We start from the raw sequence: 20632 nt of genomic DNA on the forward strand, positions 1-20632 counted from the left end.
TGCTTTTGTAAGAAGGATAACTTGCCATTGAAGGACAGGTCGACAGAACACTTTAAGGAGACTCTATTGGCAGTTCATGACAGCGAATTCCTGGAACTGATCAGGATTCCTCTCTTACTCTTGTTTGCAGTCAAGGAGGTCCCAGGATCATTATTAAGTTGTCATTCTCCAGGTTGTTGTTTAGAAGACAGCTGAGGGCTGTGTGAATCCTGGCGAGTGCAAGGGGTCCCAATTCAGAATGTGGCTGCACATGCTCTGAAATGGAAGGAAAAAGCAGATCTGGCTAGACCTTCTGCTGGGAAAAGAATCTGTAAGTAATGCATTCCTCCGAGGAACAATATTACAATAATAAAAAAAAAAATGCTTACTTTCATATCTGTTCATTTTGATATGTTTCTGCTGAGGAAAGATACTATAAAAAAAAAAAAAAAAAAAAGACAGGATAAAAAATTGCAAAGAGGTACTGGAAAATTTATGAGAGAGCTGATATAAAATGTGCTTAGTGAGGATATGTCCTTGAGCTCTCATCTGCCATGTTCACATGGCACCCAATAGGGCACCAGCTGCTTCAACACGAAACACGGAAGAATCATTTATGCGTAGGAGAATGACTATGGATAGAGTTAAAAAAGTTACATTGGGTGTCAGCAAAGACTATCATGGTGAAGGAAGAAGCTCAGTCTTATTAGCTCCTAAGCTAGATCAAAGCCATATTTGATCTTGTACAGATTTCTGCAAGCTAATTGATCTTGTGTGGACAGCTGCCTAATTATCTTTCTTTGGTTTATCCTGCCCACTAGTCCTCATCTATAGGCAGCACATGCACATACCTATATATTTTTGTTCTGCACTCTATTGCAATGCACTTCCCCCTGCCTAAGTATTTCTATGTCCTGTATCTCCACCTTCAAAGCTATTACCTTTAACTGTTCTTGGGCCACAACTAAATCACTATGACATCTCGGGAAGATCTCTAGAAGAGAAACAGCTTGATGCCTGTATGAAAGTGCTGACCTGAGCCATATTAACATTGGCCCATGGATAAGTGAGCTGAAAAGTGCAGAAGATCAAAGGAGAGCAATTTTTTTTTTTGCCAGGGTTTTTAGATAACATTAATTTGGAGCAGGTGTAGGATAGATTAGATGGGGACTGATGGGAAGGAATAACATGGTTTAGCAGGTCCTTTAGAATGAGGATAAGAACAAGGATGGGAAAGTGTGAGTCACTAAGAGAACATTTATTTTGATGTGGAGGAAGATGTGGACTAGGAAGGAGGATAACAAAGGAGATGGAGTGGTCAGATGGAGGTGTTGGCCAAGGGGCACGAAAACCCACAGTTCTGACTCATCTGTCAGTATACACCTTTGCCATTTCGTCTTTGAAGGAGCTAAAGTCAAGGCCAGGGGTCGACAGGACAGCACTCAGATGTCTCTCTCACAAACTTTCTAGTAGTACTCAAGCTTTCTAGCACCAAAACCTCCTTGCTCAATAACAGAACCAGGTAGCCCCTTTACAGCTTCCTCTACTTCCCCTGAGACACAGTAAACTGCCTCACCATCATTCTTTTCAGTGGATGGACAGACTCTGGCCAGAGATCAGATAGGACTTTTCCAGGGCTTCTCCAGTTTGTCCATACCATTTCATCTAGGTGCCTTACACCCATGCAGAGGAACAAACATGCCGTAGGGATCCTGAAGGCTGAAGGCAACCAAGACACACCAGAACACCCCAAGGCCCTCTTATGTCGGCAGCGCCTCTGTCTCATGTCTGTAGGTATCAGCAATGAACAGGATAGTTATCTTCAATGGCAATCTCCCCTCCACAGCCACATGAATTAAATTAAGGAGTGTGTTCACCAGTCAGTGTCCAATCTCAGCAAGCACCAGTTCCACAACAAGTCTATGACTCCAAGCTCCTGGACTGGTAAGCACTGTATGGACAAGTAGTCATTTACTGTGCCAAGACCAGAAAAGGCATGAGGAAGGGGGACTGAAATGTCAGCTGAGGATTTGTGGTTGCTTGTGATGACTGCTTAGGTTGAGCTGGGAGAATAGTTCTTGTCACTCCAGGTAGGTCAGGGGCCTATGCAAGGAGAGGCTGCCATTCCTGCTGCCACAAGCCAAGGTGAAGCACCCTGTAACTTCATGAAGGGGCAGCTTCATTCATTTTCCATGCTTCAAAAACACCATAGGCTCAAAGCATCCAGAAGGATGGAAACAGCCCCAGATTCCTCCTGTGAGGTCACGAGGAGGCCTCAGAGGCCAGCGATACTCTCTGGTAAGACCTGGTGTACAGCCAGTTCACTGATGGTTCCCAGCTGAATGAAAGGCCTGAGCATTCCTGATGTTCTCCCCAGCTGAGTGAAAGGTCCCTGCAGCCATGAGCCTGCCTTCAAAGAGCCTGGCCTCCACTACTACAACTCTAAGTAGAAGTTGTTTATTTGTTTATCATAGCTGCTACTGCATGAAGCTACCAACAGGATACTCTTTTCTGGCAGAAAATGGTGTGGTACTGACTGAAACCATGGGGCAGGTAAATTGGGCATTCACTCTGCTCTCATAAACAGAACTTGCTCAGCAGTCTTTTCCTTTTGCTGTGGTGGCAAGGTGCATGGAGCTCCTTCTCACATCTGGAAACAGCAAGTTCATCTGGAGACAAGACAGGTGTGCTCATTCATGGCTGTAGGGCTGGCTGGTGGAACTAGGCTGTAGCTGTTTCCTCATTCAGAGCTGCCTGGTGATACCCATGAAGTTGATCCCAGGTAGTTCGTCCTGAGATGGCGGTAGATAAGGTTCCTGATAAATATTTTTTTTTTAGACAGTAGCTGGGTGGACGTGCTCTCTTGGCCATGGAGTTAGGTGACAGACATTCACACAGTGTAAACTTTGAGCTTCTGAGGATTGTGCAAAATTCTTAGAACTCAGTTAAGCCATGTGGCTGCCAGTGCTGAGGGTTGAGATCTGAGTCTTGCATGGTGGGAGAAAACACTAGAACAAAATGCATTGAATGAACAACTCTTGTGTGGTCTTTGGCTCTTATTTTCTCAGTTCATCTACCATGAATTAGGATGAATGTAATCAGACTGGCAATGCAGACAACTCCACAGATGAGATTCTGAGCATAAAGCCATTCTACTGCCCTTTCCAGCTGCACATGTATAAATATCACATACTGCTTGAAAAGTGCTTCTCTGACAACTTTTTTGCCACTTTTTTTAAACACTTATGTTTATTCCTTCCCTTTTTGGTGGTCTAGGTCATGCTGTCCAGAGGCCGCCCTTTCTGATATTAGTGTTCTTATGGGATGTTGTATTGAGGACTCAGCCAATTCCTACATGATACAGTCATCTTCCTCTAGCACCTTGCTTGTAAAGTTAGGTCAGTCCCTCTCCACCTCCAATAGGATTGTCACCTGACATTGATCATCCTGTGACTCACCTATGAGAACAACACATAGTACCAATCTATACCCCATACTACCTGTTGGGATGTTTCAAGAGTGTCATTGCAGAAATCCATGCCTGAGTCTTGGCCGTGAAGTGCAGACCACTTCAGAGTCACCCCTTGGATTGTATCTTCTAGAAGTGGAGAGAGCAAGAATGATCAAAGAAACTGTGTCTAGAGCTGCTGTCCCGAGGATTTGGAAGATGCCCCTTCCATCTTTTGCCCTGTATTTCTTCCTTTCTACATCTCTGTGACAAGGAAAATCCTTCCCCTGTCTTGAGTGCAAAGTATTTATTGTTCAGAACTTGGTTATGGTGCGTAATGCACACCCAGCCTGGCCATAAGAGTTCTATTATTTGGTGCTTGCCTGGAGATGATCATTACCAGTAGTGGTTCTGGCACAGGGCTAGAGGACAGGGCAGATGTAGTTTTCCAGGCACTTTGGCCATGTTTGTGCTATCTATGGGATAGGCAGCTCTGCCTCAGCTTTCCACGTAGCTGCTAAGAACAATTTATTGAAGTTTGTACCGTATGACGTTGTAGTTTGCTGTACCCAATTCAAACTTTCTCATTCATGTTGAGCTCTCCCATCTGGGCCACGTGGAACCCAGCAAGAATTACGGGCAAAATGTTTTAATCTCACAGAAATTACTTCTTTGGTTATCTGCGAGGAAGGAGAAATGATCTGTGATGTCTCAGGGCAGATCTCATCAGTCACGCAGGAAAGTTTCAAATCGGATCTGTTAGAACAGAGTATTTACAGTATACATTAGGACAGATGAAACCTCTTCTAGAATAAAGTAGAGCTCTGGCTGAGTGCCCAGCCTTGTTGCCAAACAGCTGGCCTTGCTGTTGGAGCAGAAAGTAGAAAATGTACATTTCCCTGGAGGAATCTGTATGAAGGTTAACAGAGGTTAGAGACTTGTTCCCACAAACCAAAACTACCTCGAAACCTCACTCATATCCTTTCCAAATGCTTGTTGGAGAGCCTTTAAGAACACTGGTTTATTTAAAATCAAAGCCCATTCAAAGGCTGCCATTCAAAATGACCATAGAGGCATGCTTCCCTAGGCTGAAAAATACGGTGCTATGGAAATCAGTCTCTATGTACAATGGGAGCTGTGCTATATATTTAGTATTTTTCCCCTACATTTTATGCTACATTCATATACTTTAGAATATGTTAAAGTTCCCAATCGCTAATAAATGTAAGCCCAAAATCTACTTCTGATAAGCACCAGCAATTTTTTTTATTTTTTTTTTTCTTTAAGGTAAAACTTCGCTTTAGTTATGTTCTAGGTAGGGACTAATAACGAGAAAGCATTTGGGTGATATACAGAGATTTGCTTTCCCCAGCTGGCCACACTCTCACTTTCCTTTCTGGATGCTTGGAAGGCCATTTCGCTCAGCCTGCACGTGCACGGGCCAGTCTGCATCATAGTTATTTTTACATATGATTACTTCAATTCTGGGAAGTAGATGGAGAAGCTAAATTCCTTTTGTGAACATCAGACAATAATTCTGTTTGTGCAAAAGGTTGTAAATAGTTTTTGTGTTTATGTCACTGTTTCAGATCATGAAGGGAAATATGTTTTTACTAAACAGAATAAACTTGGGGCAAAAATATTTTACAAAAGTTAGGTTTCTTTAGTCAAGAAACAGAAGGAATATTGAAGATGACTAAGCACAATTAACGATTTTCAAGTATCTGGTATCCAATAATCCTTCCTGTGATCAGTTCATTAGGTAGTCCATAAATTGGCTATATATTTCTTAAACTGCAGAACAATCTTATATGAGCAAAATGCTAAATATATATATATATTAATGAAGCTGTTTCGAGAAAATCTGAATAGAATAGACTAAAAATACCAGGCCTCTCGGTTTTGTATGCCCATGTACCAGTTGCTGAGGAGAGCAAGGATACAGAGCCAGTTACCTGGTGCCATCCATTTTCTAAGCACAGTTACTGTGTGTCTGTAGCTTCATGTGTGTGGCTGTGAGCAAGGGCTGTGCCAGCAACTGGAGCAGGGCTGAAAACTCAGGGGCTGGTATATCCAGGTGCCACCAACTGGGCAGACTGGGATCCAGGGGCAGCTGCTGGACAAGCTGAGTGCCTGAGGCCAGCTGCTGGGAAGACCCACCTTGCACATACGGGTTTATGTATTTCCCACTAACATACCTTCATCCTGATCGGAGTGAGTGGGGGAACAGGATGAGGCTGTTGGTGCTGTTTGTGTTTGCAGGTGAGCTGAGTGTGTCTGTTTATGCTGATTTGTGTGGCCAGCCACGCATGTATGTGTTGTAGATGGCTGTTTGTGTGTGTGCCTATCAGGAACACAGGCTCAGCCCTGATACTTTCTGGCCCTGAGGACATGGAGCTGTGGCAGCCTTGCCTCTGTTGGGTAATGCATTTGGCAACTCCCAACACCTCAAACTCTGTTATGCTTGTTCCTGGTCTTACATCTGTGGATATTTCGGCAGAAACTGAATCCCTACCACTACTGAGAATAATTTAGCTTGTCACCTTTGCAACTGTCTTCAACTACTACATGGCCTCCTCTCCACTGGGCTAAATAAGACCAGCTTCCTCAAGTTCTTCTGATGGTACATGTGCTCCTGACCTCTGACCACCATGGTTGCCTTCTGCAGGACCTTCTCCAGCATCTCAGCGTCCTCTTGGACTGTGTGGTTTGCAGGAGGAGAGGACAAATGAACACACTATTTCAGACTTGGCCGCACACGTGCTGAACAGAGGCAAATGATAACTTTCGTCATACTTTCATATACACACGGCCCACAGCCTGAAGCATGGCTTGTCCTGCTCATAACAAGAGCACGCTGCTGGTGCCTGCTGTAAACCCTAGCTCCATTCCAGCAGGCCTTCTGCTCACCTGGTCTGTCCTGATGCCTGTGGTTATTCTGTCCCAACCCCATGCAGAACTGTGTGTTTCTCCTTACTGGACTGCATGAGGTTTCTGCTTCCCAGTCCTCAGGTTTCTCAAGATCCCTCTGAATTGGGGCACTGCTATTCATCTTTTCAGCCACTCCCTCAAAGTTTGAGTCGCCTACCAATTTGCTGGGAGGCGCGCTTCATTTCACCATCCAGGTTGCTACTGAAGATACCGAACAACGTGGGAATGAGCCTTAAGGCTGAAGTGCCACACTCCTCACCACGCAGCAGCTGGATATTGCGCTGATCACTCAGCTCAATCCGCTGGACCTGGCCAGCCAGCCACTTCCATGCACCTGACAGAACTCACTGCTTGAGCAAATAGCTTCCAAGCAGGAATGGTGGGGAAGGTGGCAACCTCCTAAGAGTCAGTTTGCCATCACTTGATGCTGATAGCTCAAGAAACTTATATGAGCAGCATTAAAGCCTTTTTTGCTTCCTGGTCAACTCCAGCAATATGGAGCTCAAGGTACTAGTTTTTTTCCAAGCTCACTGTTTGCAGTTCCAGGCATACATTAGCTGATTTGCACTTCCTTGTGGGACTGTGCCACAGAATGATCTAGAGGCTCAAACAGAGGTACCTGCAGAGCCTTGAGGGGAAAATGGGAATATGTGAGGATATAAGACTCAGAAACGTAGAATCATTAAGGTTGGAAAAGACCTCCAAGACCATCTGGTCCAACCATCACCCTACCACCAATGTCACCCACTAAACCATGTCCCTAAGCACCACGTCCAACCTTTCCTTGAACATCCCCAGGGATGGTGATTTCACCACCTCCCTAGACAATCAGTTACAGTGCCTGACAGCTCTTTCTGAGAATGACTACTGTAGGATGGTGCTGAAATGCTGTATGTGGCAGAGACAATTGTCTCTGGCTTTCATCATCTGGACTGAAAACACAGTTCCACCTAACAGCCCTCCCTTGTATCTCCTCCAAGCCACCTAAGGAAAAGGACTCCACAGACCAGAAGTGTTAACACACTTTATTAAGCTTTCTTTACACCGTATTCTCTGCAAAATTAAGAACAAAAGTTTAGCATACTTTGTTGCTCTACACATTATAAAATAAATAAATGAATAACTGCCAAAGACCTCCACTGATGACTTTTGGAGGCTTGTTCTGAGGTGCCTTCTTGTCTGTTTGTGGTCCACAGCTGGGAGAAATGTAACTTGGAACTAGAGAAGGGGACTGTCCTTGTAGTTGCTACTGTGACTTGCACTTTCTGCTCTAAGAACTGCTTACTGGGAAAGGGCAGCTGTAGTGCTATAGGCACCCAGTAAACCCACATCTGCGTAGTGCCACAATAAGAATTTAAGTGCTTGGATTTCATCAAAGTTAAATAACGCAGCTCATTTTTCTAGTTAGCTTAGCACACCATATAACAGAAGACGACATTACTTAATTAAAAAATAAAGCAGAGTTGGTTATCTGCAGCATTACTTGGAAATTTTCATTTTATCTGTAAAAGGAATTGGAGCATTCAAGAACATTAGCAGGAGTGATGTTACGATATGAGGACTGACATTTACCTACGCAGTATCGTCAGCTTTCAGAAATACAAACAATGTGCATGCTTGGTGATCTGAGATTTAGCTCCAGTAGCAGATGGGATTACATTTGCAGAGGACTTGCATACATTGTCTACACTGAACTGAAATTGAAAGCTACTGTGATGGCAATTCATCTAGCATAAAGAATTAGGAAACAAAGTATAATTGCTTGACTTCTGTTGACTTTTGCTAGTAACCCTTTTAAAAGTAGTAAAAACAACATAAATCAGTTGGAATTTGAAAAAAGTCTACCTTGCAAAATATTGTGTAACAGTTTCAGTTTAAGAAAGCCACTTAAAGCAATCGACAAAAGACCTCTGCCTACAAGTGCAATGCAATTATTTTATTTCACAATTTAAAAAAAATAAAATTTGCATAAACTTGTCTCAGCAGGAGTAAGTAACTATGAGAAAAAAGCGATAGCAAAAGGAATAATGTTCTATAAAAAGTTATATATTGGAGTAAGTTATGGCATAACTGAAGAGACTGAAGGGCATAAAGAAAAAAAGTTACTTCTGAAGGGGATTTTAAAGACTACAATAAATCAAAGTAAAGAGTTACAGGGAAAAACATACAAAGGAAAGAAATTGGAGGAGGAAATTTCCACTAACAATAGCTATGTGGTATCTAATGAGGAGACCTGATCTCAGTGAGAGAAAGAAAGAAGTGGGAGCTGTAAGAACATATCAGTTTAAAGGCAAAGTAAGGTTCTATTCAAATCAAGTTTTATTAGAATATGGACAGATCATTAAAAATATCAAGAAAGTAAACTTACAAAACAAGTGAGTTAAAATAATCCACATATAAAACTACCTCAGTGGAATTACCTGGCTAAAGATAGAAAGCTCAGTTTTACAAGCAGGTTATTTCCCTCTGAGATGTGGGTGAACTACTGGGGTACTGCACCCCATACTGATCACTGCAACTGAACAAATGCAACTCCTCAGAGCTGTGTTGGAGGTCTTCTACCCTGGCAAGTCAATGGTATCCCTTCCCAGAAACACCTCAAGAGAGATTTAAGTGCATCTTCTTGGAAGCATTATTGAGAATGTAACAGAACAAGGAAGTTGTGCTCAGTTTAACAAGGCAGCCTCTGTTAAGAAGGGCTGTTGCCATATGCTCCATGACACTTTCTTCCTTGCCATTTTAAGCCAGCGATCTAAAAATGATGTCCATAATGTTACAGGAATACTTTTTAGGAACACTTAGTGAAAGTTTAACTATTATGGCAGAAAAACCTTACCTAGTTTATCTACATCCAGAGACATTTCAAGGAGACTTTTGAGTATCTGTAGAAGATGACCTACATGTAGGTATTTATGTAATCAAACGTTACCTCAATTGATGAGCTAGATCATCACATGCTAAATCAGTCATTATACACAACAAAACAAGATATTGGTTTTGCTTGCAATGCCAACATTAAATTAAACAAGAGATCTACAAGACTTTTTCAGAAGCTCAACAAGATCAAGTAGAAGTTGAGCCACCGTTAGGTGCAAACCTTGTTATAGTCTCATCCCTTCCATTATCTTCCAACAGAAATTTCCATAATTGCTTGCTCGTGCATGTGCACAGAAGTGCTAATGTTGGTCCAAATGAAGAGTTCACTCTGAACTAGCAGCAGAAGAATCTGAAAATGTAGCTTCTGCTTCTGTTATTCTTTAATCTATGTATATGCAAGCACAGAACATCTCAGTTACTTACTTTGTTTTACATACAAATGTATCACTAGACAACCTATCCTGTAACTTCTATTTTATTTTTTTTGAGTGCATCTATTCAAGGTCACATATGTACCTAGGATATTTTAATACAGCCTTACTATCACAGTCCTCAAGACCTCACTTGGGATAATGAAAGACCTGGTACAAAAACCTTTAGCCAATCTCCACAAGTTATAACAATGACTGCTAACAGGAGAAAGTATTCAAGCAAAACACCACAAACTGCATTTTATTAGTAGAGAATCCTTGTGAAAGATGCAGGTGATCTGAATAGATGTATCTGTTAGAAATTGCTATAGCTATTACCACCCAATAGAGAGTGTACACATCTTCTCCTTCTGGAAAGGGAAGAACACTACGTTCTTTCAAGAAGGACTTCTCAGATAAATTCTGTCAATGCTCCTAAAAGGGGAGGAGAGTACAAGTGAAGTATTAAAAATGAAAGGTAATACTGTTTAAGTAAGAGACATTTCTAGAATTGAGCAAATTGATTATATGGTTTTCACCACCAATGCTGTTCACCTTGGTATACTGTATGATATATTAGAATGAACTGCCTTAAATAAAATTCTGTAATGTGATGAAATAAAATTCTGTAATTGTGACAGGTTCCAGCAGTATAATTAGAATATAAAATATAAACAAAAAACAAAACCTTCTATATATTTTTTTAATATTGCAGTTAACTAGAATTTCCAAATACATTGACATTTACATCCCATACAACTTAGTGTTTCCTTCTCTGTAAGAACTAAATAAAAAAACACCAATAAACCCACAGAGCACCATGTTTCAGACCTTCATTCCCCTATACATAAACTATAAATTAACAGTTAATTTAAGCCACTTAAATTTTTGTCGAGATAAACACTTAACAGCATAGAACCAGAACAAAAGTGAGACATCGATAAAAGTTTTCTGTAAACAATAATAAAGACTATAATATATAATAAATGGTTGTACCTTTAGTTGTGTTTTTTTTTTTTTAAACTAACCCTAAAACATAAATATCAGTTCACTGTAAACCATGCAAGTCTTTAAACCCCTAGATGAGATGCTGATACATTTCACTCTTCTAAAACAGATATTGATAACTGGATGGCTTAGATATCAGTATTTAAGAACTACCATGCTGCAAGAAGGGCTTAGAAACACCTGGAAATTAAAACAGTTCCTAAAATTCTCTTCAGACTTAGTGATTCTCTTCAGCTTTAAGTGATCCTATTGAGCTTCTGTTATTCACTAGCTCCACTGAGGGTAAGTCATCCTTTCCCTGAGAGGCTTCATGACCAACTTTCATCACAACACCTAGGATCAAATGTTGCATTAAAGCATGATAACAAAAAAAATAAATAAAAAGGAAAGCCTCAAGTTTCCTGTAAAACACCAAGAAAAGACGTAAAAGACATAAACATCAAATAAAAGATGAAACAATTTGAGAACCAAGCAATGTGCCAACTGACACTAACTTCAAAGGAGTGGGTATTCCTGGACTCTCCATGAGCTAGACTTCCTGGATATCAGCTGAGGCAGTAACTGGTCATCACTGTGAGGAGCAACTGGCAGTCCGATGGCTTAGCTGTAGGATAAGTTATCATCATGGTATGAGTGACAGCTTCTCTCCCCTCCATCCTTTGACTATTTCAGTCAGTAATGATAAAGTGTGTTACATTTCTCATCACTGAGTAAATCCTTAATGTTAGGCAAGACTTCAGTGCACTAAGTACTGTATAACTGTTACAAGAAGGAAAGCAGGAAGACACCACTGTTAAGAAAAATCTTGGGTGGCAGAGTCCTTTTTCACTGCCCATTTCCTGAATGTACTTTTTAAAAGAAAATATTTAAAATTAGAAAAATAAAAGTTCCACCCTCATATTACATGGATTACTACAGCCATGTAGGTCATAGCAGAGAAATAATTTTGAACACTGGATGGACAAAGCTTAACACAATACCATACTGGAACACTCAACATCTAATAAAGTTACATTATCAATTTGTTTTTGATTTCCATAGATTTCCAAAATACATTTGCAGCAGTTCATTTTTTTCCCTTGAGGGTTTCTGCAGAAAACCTGACTTCTCTGCAATTCTAAAAAACACTCTTTAATATCACAAATATTCAAAGGATGTAGATGTGTCCAAGACTCAGAAGTCTGTATACTTTAAATCCTATCATGTCTTTGAAATCCCTCTGGGTTCCTTCAGGAAAAAAAATATAGCAGTGTGAGAACTAATATTTATGAAACAAGAAAGAAGCACTAAAAGATTCCAAAATTTGAATATAAGAATCAACTAGACCATCAGCAGGAAAAGACAGACTTTTTTAAAACTGCATAGTAAGAAAATTCTGTAAAAACCTTTAGAAAATATTACAAAAAATTGTTAACAGTGCTAGACTGTAGTGAGTACCCTTAATAAAAAAAATATCCTCTAAAAATAGTGCTGAATGCAAAAACACATGTTGAGTATTATTTGAGATAGTTATGAAGTTTTAGAGGTAGATGACTAAATCAGTTATTTGGGAGAATTACCACTACAGCTATTGGTGTAAACAGTATTACATTTTACCTATATAGCATTCATATCTGTGCAAGAGTGCAGAGAGAAGGAACGTTTCTTGCCTAACAGCAGCTATATTCATTCAATATCTTTGCTCTGCATCAGTTCTCCTGGAAATGGGGGCAAGAGGAAGAAAATGAGGAAGGCAAGACAAATCAACCCCATTTGCGTATGCAGGCAACTAAAAGGCCAAACACACCAGCCCAATTATACACTAAGGGTGACTGGGCTCATAGCACAATCCTCAGGACACGGCTAGATCAGATGGGTAATACCCAAACACTCTATAGGCTGACAATAAAACATCAGAAACCTTGTACAGTAGTTTCCACAATGTGGAATCAGTCACCTTGCCTTACGTATTCACAACGGTGCTGTGTTGTTGCAAAAGCACCTTTGTTCCTGTTCACCATGTCCATCAGATTTGGGGGTTTCATTACGAAGAAAAGCAGTAACTACTAGCAGCACAAGGCTTTGTCGCTAGCGAACAGAGTATGTTAACAGGCTAACACTTGTGAAGCATTAGGTGTTCCAAAAAGTAACCATTTCAAAAACAGCGTTACCACCAGAACCTGATGGTATTCAAAGCATCTGTTAGTACACAAATGGAATCAGAATTTTCCTATCCTTTGGGTAGTCTTCAAATTTCTCAAGGTACCACCTGAAAAACAAAGGTACAAATGTGATGAGTACTGCATCTTTAAAATACTCTCAAGGAAGTTCATTAACTATATAAAGCTTTCAATTTAATCCTTTTTTTTTTTTTTTTTTTGATACAAACTAGAAAAGTGTCTTTAGAACCTACTCTGGACAGAAAATTGCTATTTACCACACTCATTCTAAGAAAATCTAATTGCCAACTACAACAAAACAAAGCTATCATTGCTACCAACGGGAAATCAAGCTAGTAGGCACGATCAGAGCAGCCAGGGAAGGAACAGACTTCTCTTGTAAAATGTGTATTGTAATGCATCCTATTTATATTTTAGAAGTAGAGGAAAAAATAATATCCAACAGGAATCCTGGAACAGAACTTTTTTTCCCTCAGTGATGCTACAATCTCCATCCTTGGAGGCACTCTGAACTCAACTGGATGAAGGACTTGACAAAAGTTGTCTAGCTTTGGTGTTAGCCCTGGCAGAAGCAGGTCGGTCTAGGTAACTGGACTAGACAACCTTCAGCTGCCCCTCCCAACCCAAAGTACATTATGGGTCACTCAGCAGTGGCAGGTGGTAGAACAGGGAGAAATAGTCACAGATGACCTGGAAGGTCCAGGTTGGACAGTAAGAAAATCTTGTTCACTGGGATGGTAATACAGAACTGGAACACCCAACAAGGTACAGAAAGATATTTATTTCTGGAACTTTTCAAGACTCTGCTAGGCAAAGCCATAGCTGATGTGACACTTAGCAATGGCATTCTTCCAGTCTACCTCCTCCTATTTATTTCCTCTTATGCCACCAAGTTCCACAAAAACAGTCAAAGCAGGAAGCCAAAAATAACTAAGATTAGGGTGTTCAGGTTCTTTTAAGTGTGCTATTCCTGAAAAAGAATTCTTTCAAGAAGTTTTCTCAAACTGATTCTTCTATTAACAGGAAAGCCAAAATGTGAATGCAGTACATTATCAGTCTGATAGTTTTACAGAGCAGAGCCTTTATATACAAAAATAAGCAATCAACTCCATGGATATTTAATAGACTTGATTTTGATGGTCCTGCCTGTAGCAGAAACCTTTGGTTATTTTCAGTAATGTAATATTATAGTAAGAAGTTTGAGCTGGAAAATGGACAATAATGTATGATCAAGCAAAGGTAATTTTCCCAAATGTATCCAATCTTTACAGGTCCAGGATGAATTCTGGTCATGTAATGAATAGCCATTATTTTGACTACCTCATTGTACATTGTGTGCACTTATATTCCTTATGCTTAACACTATTTTGCTGCGATCTTATGTTTAGTACTGCTTGAAGCATTATCTCATTCTTCATTGCAGTTAACAGCTTTTCATTAGACTTGTTCTGCAACATCCCTATGGGATGAGGTATAATTTATACATTGGAAATGAAGTGTGGCACAGACAATAGAAATAAGACAAACACTTACTGGTGGTGTTGCTTTGCCCTAGAGCCCAAGATAAAAAGTGTACACAATGCAAATGCAAGGCTTTCGATGGTGCAGCAGGCAAGGGCAAACCCAAACCATTCCAGGATCTCTCCAAAAAAGTTGGCTCCACTGACATACTCAAACATTCCTCCTAAAAGCAGGACAGGTTTATTTGAAAAGCACCTTAATGAAGGACATATTCAATGTAAGTCTAAGATACCCTATATCATTAATGTCTCTCTATATTTTTAAAGGCAGTAGAAACTGTTTTCCAGTTCAAGCTATACCATGAAGGATTACTTTAGACATCCTTCTAAAACAGACCTTCTCCAGTTCCACTCTTCTTCTTTGAATCATGAAAAAAGATTTAGTACCAGAAGTGATTCCATACCTATGTAAATAACTACTTCAAGCTGTGTATGACCATGTACAAAACCTTTTTTTTAAATATGCAAAAAATAGAAAACACAATACCATTTACATGTAAAATAGTCCCATGAAATACACCTAGGGTTAGTTAGCATACAATGTCTCATTTCTCCAGTTTAAGTATCCCAAATTATATTAATCATAAAGAATATTTTTCTAAATTTAAGTTGCAAATTTATGCTCTAGCTTAAGATGCGTTGCCCTTTTGTTCCTGTGCCCTGCCAGGTCTGGAGAAAGATAACCTTAGCTACTTCAGTCCTGACCCTTATCAATAGAAATAACTGGCAGTTTGTATTAAACATATTTTACAGCTAATTATGCATAAACAGTCAGTACTCACCTGCTGGGAGTTATTTTTAAAAATAAGAACTTTCACCCTAATTCCAAAGTTAGAGTACAAATTGATAACATAAGTGCATGTCCTAGTGGGACCAAACAAGCAAATATTTGCCAAGCTTAATAAAGGACACGTTTTGACCTTGTTTTTAATTACTCTGTTTTTGTGACAAAATGGCAGAATTCTAGCACTTGAATTGGATAAGTAATATCAAGAAGACTGACTCCTCCTGATTATGCAGCAAAACAAATCTTATTTCCTTCTAAACATCTGAACATCTCACACTACATCTGTATTCATCTTAACAGATGTTAATTCAACTGCCCATGTAAAGATACAAAGTTATGTTCTTGGTGAAAAATATGAATGCTACAAAATCACTTCCTTAGATAGTTATTTATGATATGACAGGAAACTTGTAATATCAATTTGTCTATCTCCAGTAAAATATATCAAGCTTTGGAAGGTCTCTGTAACACCAACTTGCAAAATAATTTAGGTTGGAAGGGTCTTGAGATCATCTAGTCCAACCTCACTCTGTTCAAAGCAGGTTCAGCTAGAGAAGGATGTCCAAAATAGCATCCAGTCACATTTTCAGCATCTCCAAAGGTGGAGACTCCACAGCTTCTCTGGGCAACCTATTCTAGTCTTTGGCCAACCTCATGGTAAAGAAGTTATGTTCACATGGAATTTCACGTGTTTTAATTTGTGTTCATCGCCTTTGGCCTGTCACTGTGGACCACTAGGAACCTGGCTCCCTCATCTTCATTGCCTCCCATCTGGTACTTATTTACATTGATGGGATCCCTATGAGCCTTCTCTTCTCTAGGCTGATCAATTCCAGCTCTCTCAGCTTCTCCTCACAAAACATGCTTCTTTTGCTAAATAGATTTTTGTAACACTTTACTCACCTCTTGGTATCTTGTAACCAGTTTCCCCTGGTTTTCTCAGATTTCTAAGAATATGATCAGAATGAATATTGATTGCCATGCCGACCAGCCACCCTATAAAACCTGAAGAGAAATATTTAAAATACTTATCTTTAATACATTGAGTCAAAGCACTCTATCAGGAAAAAAAAAGTCATATTTCAAACATTAGCCATATTGTCTCAAAGCAGTAATAATGTAAGCAAGATAAACAATTCTAGTGACATTATGCACAATCCCAATCCCACAATGAGCTCTTCAGCCAGTAAAGCTCACAGTAATCAACAGGTCTCTTGACAGGAATAGTATTTTTAAGTTTTATTCTCATGTTGCCAAAGGTATGCACATATATTTAAATGTATGTGCACACAAATATACACCATGTAATGTGTATAACCCCTAACTTCCATAAAGAAAAATCAAACACACCATTTTAAACAACACTGAAGGAACCAGCCATTCTCATTCCTAGCACCTTAGTCTTTTTTTTTTTTTTTTTTTTTTAAAGTGACAGTATGCCAGAGTTTCCACAGCACACTATGTAATAAAAGGAATAAAAAACCACTAGACTACCAAAGACAGCATAATCACCTTCCTAGAAGTTTGGTTTAGAGTATTCCTAAACCTAGTCTTGCTGAGCACCATAAATACTGAGCTTGCAATTATTCAACAAATATGATGCAAAGAGAGAAAGAGCTTGAACTTTCTTTAGGGAAAAACTCCTGCCGTATTGTCTCAAGCTCAGTCCACAGTCATGAAAGATTCCTTTCTGTGACCTAAACAAGAAATGTATTTTAAGGACACCTGTAACAGAGAATGAATTCTAGTGAAGTTGAAATAAAAAGCTGAGAGAAATAAACAAAAGGACTTAATACTCTCTACAGGTTTGATAGATCTGTAGAACTATCAACCTGGCAGATAGGAGATGAACTTGAGTGCAATTCATATTCAGTGATCCACAGAACAAAGTTAACTAATTTCACAGTCAGTTGTTGCTTTAGTTGTAATCAAGCATCTACTGTGGACAAAGCATGCTTAAGGTTGACACTCAACACTTCAATAGAACACTGGTTTTCTGTTCATCTTTGACTTCCTTTGAATATGTTTGGTGATATTAGTAAAGGGAGAAGATAGTGGTACACAGCAAACACTATTATTCTATACAAGGTTATCTTAAACAGCCCCAAGTCATTTGGGAGTTTATCCATCTGAATAGAACTTAGCTAACTTAGCTGTGAAGACTTAGAGGTGAGTAGGCTGTCATGAGGTCTCAAACCCTAAAAGCACTGCAAGCTAGCACAATGAAAGGGAGAACTGGAGAAAGCATGACTAGAGCTCTCATAGGCAGCCTGTGGGGTGTTCCTCATTAGTCTGCTTGCTTTGCAACCTTAGTTTTATCACATGTTGTGCTGCATTTGAAGCAGCACTTTTTGCTTTCCTTTCAAAGGAGACTAGTTCACTGCCCTGAACTAAACCAATGCACCGTCTGTAGAAGCCATGAGGGAACTGCATTAAAGCTGTATCAGTACTCCAGATCAATTGCTGGTGTAGATGTAAGACATTGATTTCCCAGAATTAACTCCTAAGCATCTGAAAACAGACATCCCATCAGTATCCTAAGGATCCACAGATAGGAATCTGGAGAAGTGAAGCTAATTAGCCACAGTGGTGGGAGGTCTCAAAGAAACAATGCGTTCTCTATCTTCGCAGCAAATTTCTCTTTAACTTTCAGCTGAACCTTGTTTGTCTGCCATTTGTTGACACTCCCATTTTTGTTCCTTGTGTAACTTCATGTAGATTAAAACAACTTATTAACATAATAATATGTCAGATGTGCTTTCCTGCTGTTCTCCAATCTTATAATTTTTTGTCATTTTAGCCACAGCCTTCAAGACACTGCCACACGTTTCTGAAAAATTAGAGCATAGCCCAATTGTTCAGGGAGCATCTGGCATACAATAAAGCACTTCTGCATTTGAGTGACCAAAAACTACAAGCATGAACTGCAGATATTCAAACAATCTTGTGTTCACCCCAAGTAACTATTATAAATAGCCACTAGATGCCAAGTTACAGACATACATATGTACGTACGTATACCCTTTCAGCAGGAATCAAAGAAAAAAGTCTTAGGTTTGGCTCTCTCAGACCCATACTGACCCATCTCAAGACTTATTACAAAACAAAAAATAAAAAAAAAAAAACAGGGAGTGACGGTACTACAGTAGATGCTATGCATACCAAGAATCTCCACTTCCTTACTTTTCAGGGTAACTTTAGACTTAAATAATAAGTTGTCCTTGCAGTCATGAAACCAACACCTCTTACAACTAGCAGTACAGGAAATATAAAAATTAATTCCACATTAGTATTACTTGCAAAACAAAAAGTTAAAATTTGTACTCAGAAGTAATCATAACTAAAGGCAGATGAACCTAAGCATTATCAGTAATACACTTGCACTTTTCAGAAATCCTTAAAATAGAGTATTCAAAAACAACAAACAAACAAACTAGGAAACCTGAACATGACCCATTACCTTTTTTTCCCCTAACCTTTCAGTAAGGAGGCATTAATTTATGCCTCATGATTCATGTTTTGTTTACAGCACAGTTTTGAGATAATCTTTTGATTAAGGTACTAAACTAGGACACCGGAAACTGAAGATTTATTTTGTGTTGCATCACTCTTTAACAGTTTTGATCAACTGTTCTTCTGAATGCTTTTTTTTTTTTTTTTGGAACCATGTTTAACCAATAGACTAGAACTTCAGAAGTACCAAAAGAGTTTCACGTGTGCCCATACAACTACCTACCTCTCCAGTGAAGATATTCCCTTGTACCTCATCTTCTCTATTTTTGGAGCACAAATACTACTTCCTCTTAATCATTGAAAGATAATCTATTGAGACCTAAATTTATTCAATCTCAATTGTTACAGCACAGTGGCCCTCTACTGTCATCTGCCATAATACTGCAATGAAAATAAAGCTCTTATTCTTGCTGTACAAGGTCTGAGAAATCTGTGAGAAACATCATCTTGCTTTGACTCCAGAAAACCAGTAAGAATTGTACTGGGTCAGATTAAGAATCCACACAACCTAGTGTTCCATCTTTCCCTGACTAGACAAAATATTCTGCCTTATCTTCAGATCATAGAGAACCTTCAGTAAATACTTCCTTAGAAAAAAAAAATGATATTACACTTGACAGTAGGCAAAAGCAGGTGCCCAGCAAACAAGAAGTAAGGCAAAGAATGCAATCAGCAAACACCTTATCTTTTTAATTATATGCCTGGCTTCAAACATAAGTGTAATCTCACCTCCTGATAGGACTGAATGATCAACCTTCCAACCCCACCCTTGTGGGACAGTTTTGTTCTTTGCCAAAGCTCACTCATTCCAGTGGTGGGAGATAGGTATGTTTATAAAAAAAAAAATAGCCTAACATCAAGGACTTTTGATGTTAAAAGTGGCATCCTAGTATTTAGCAACTGACTTTACCTCATGAATTTGTTCAGTGCTGTTCGACCACACACAAGCCTTTAAGATGTATGGCATCAAGAAACAAAGGAATTTTAGCTTAATCTACATGTTACGTGGAAAAATCTGTCTGATTTGTTCTAAACTCACATGCTGCTAGTTCCATTTAAGGCCTGCAGTTCCTATACTGAAGGCTACTACGCTTGGTTCTTATTCACATTGGCGTTAAAGGATAAAGAAATACAATAAGTTTGTCTAGCACTGACACCACAGGAAAAAAAAAAGTATGTTTATAATTGTAAAATAAAAATCATTAAAAGGCCTCCAGCTACACTACCACAAACAAGATAGTTAAGCTTATTTACAATACTGAGAAAAACTAAAACGTGATTGAAGAATACTGTAACATTATAGTAAATAAAGCTGTGAGGACAGAAAACTTTCTGCTCCTAATGCTCTCATGCAATGGCTTAACTCACCTGCAATGAAACAAGGACCTTTTAGCCAGCCTGAAGGATATTCTGCATAGTTGCTTAAGCTTCGGCCTTGCAAGTATCCATTGTAAACGCAGAAGAGAAGTGCTAGCAGGAAGGTGAAAAACGGCGTTGGCTTTCCTTGCCGGATCAGGAAGGGAAATATGAGCGCCCTGTAACGAGCCGGGAAAGCAGCATTGTTGCACGCAAGGCAATTACCGTGACCGGAGCGGTAAGGACAAGCGGGGCTCAGCACAGCTCGGCCGTGCGCGCCGTACCTGTGCAGGTAGTGCAGCGCGAAGCCGCCCAGCAGCACGCGGTTGGGCCAGCGGCCGGCGGCGGCCCCGCAGGCGGCCAGGGCGAGGGGGACGAGCAGCGAGGGCAGCTCCTGCAGCGCCCAGGCGGGCCGGGCGGGCAGCGGGCAGCCGAAGCGCGGCGACGAGTAGCGGCCGTAGGGCATGGGCACGAAGCGCAGCAGCAGCGCGGCGCCGGCGCCCAGCGCCACCAGCCCGTAGGCCAGCAGCTCCAGCAGCCGCCGCTCCTCGGCGCCCGACACCCGCCGCCAGAACGCGCACGGGCCCGGGCCCGAGACCGAGCCCGAGCCCTCGCCCGCTGCCGCTGCCATGCCGGGGGGGAGG

At 40.2% G+C, this 20632-nt stretch overlaps 1 protein-coding gene across 1 annotated transcript; it reads right to left on the reverse strand.

Annotated features, from left to right (window-relative positions):
* Positions 1–7426: 7426 nt before the first annotated feature.
* Positions 7427–20619, reverse strand: SRD5A1 (steroid 5 alpha-reductase 1; the record flags this gene model as incomplete). Its single annotated transcript, XM_082755377.1, has 5 exons — positions 7427–12901; positions 14346–14496; positions 16023–16124; positions 20001–20167; positions 20273–20619. 5 exons carry the CDS (start codon positions 20617–20619, stop codon positions 12835–12837), a joined length of 834 nt encoding a protein of 277 aa, XP_082611503.1. The 3' UTR covers positions 7427–12834.
* Positions 20620–20632: the final 13 nt, after the last annotated feature.

The sequence above is a fragment of the Aythya marila genome (assembly GCF_965140915.1).
Source record: "Aythya marila genome assembly, chromosome: 2".
Classification (NCBI taxonomy): domain Eukaryota; kingdom Metazoa; phylum Chordata; class Aves; order Anseriformes; family Anatidae; genus Aythya; species Aythya marila.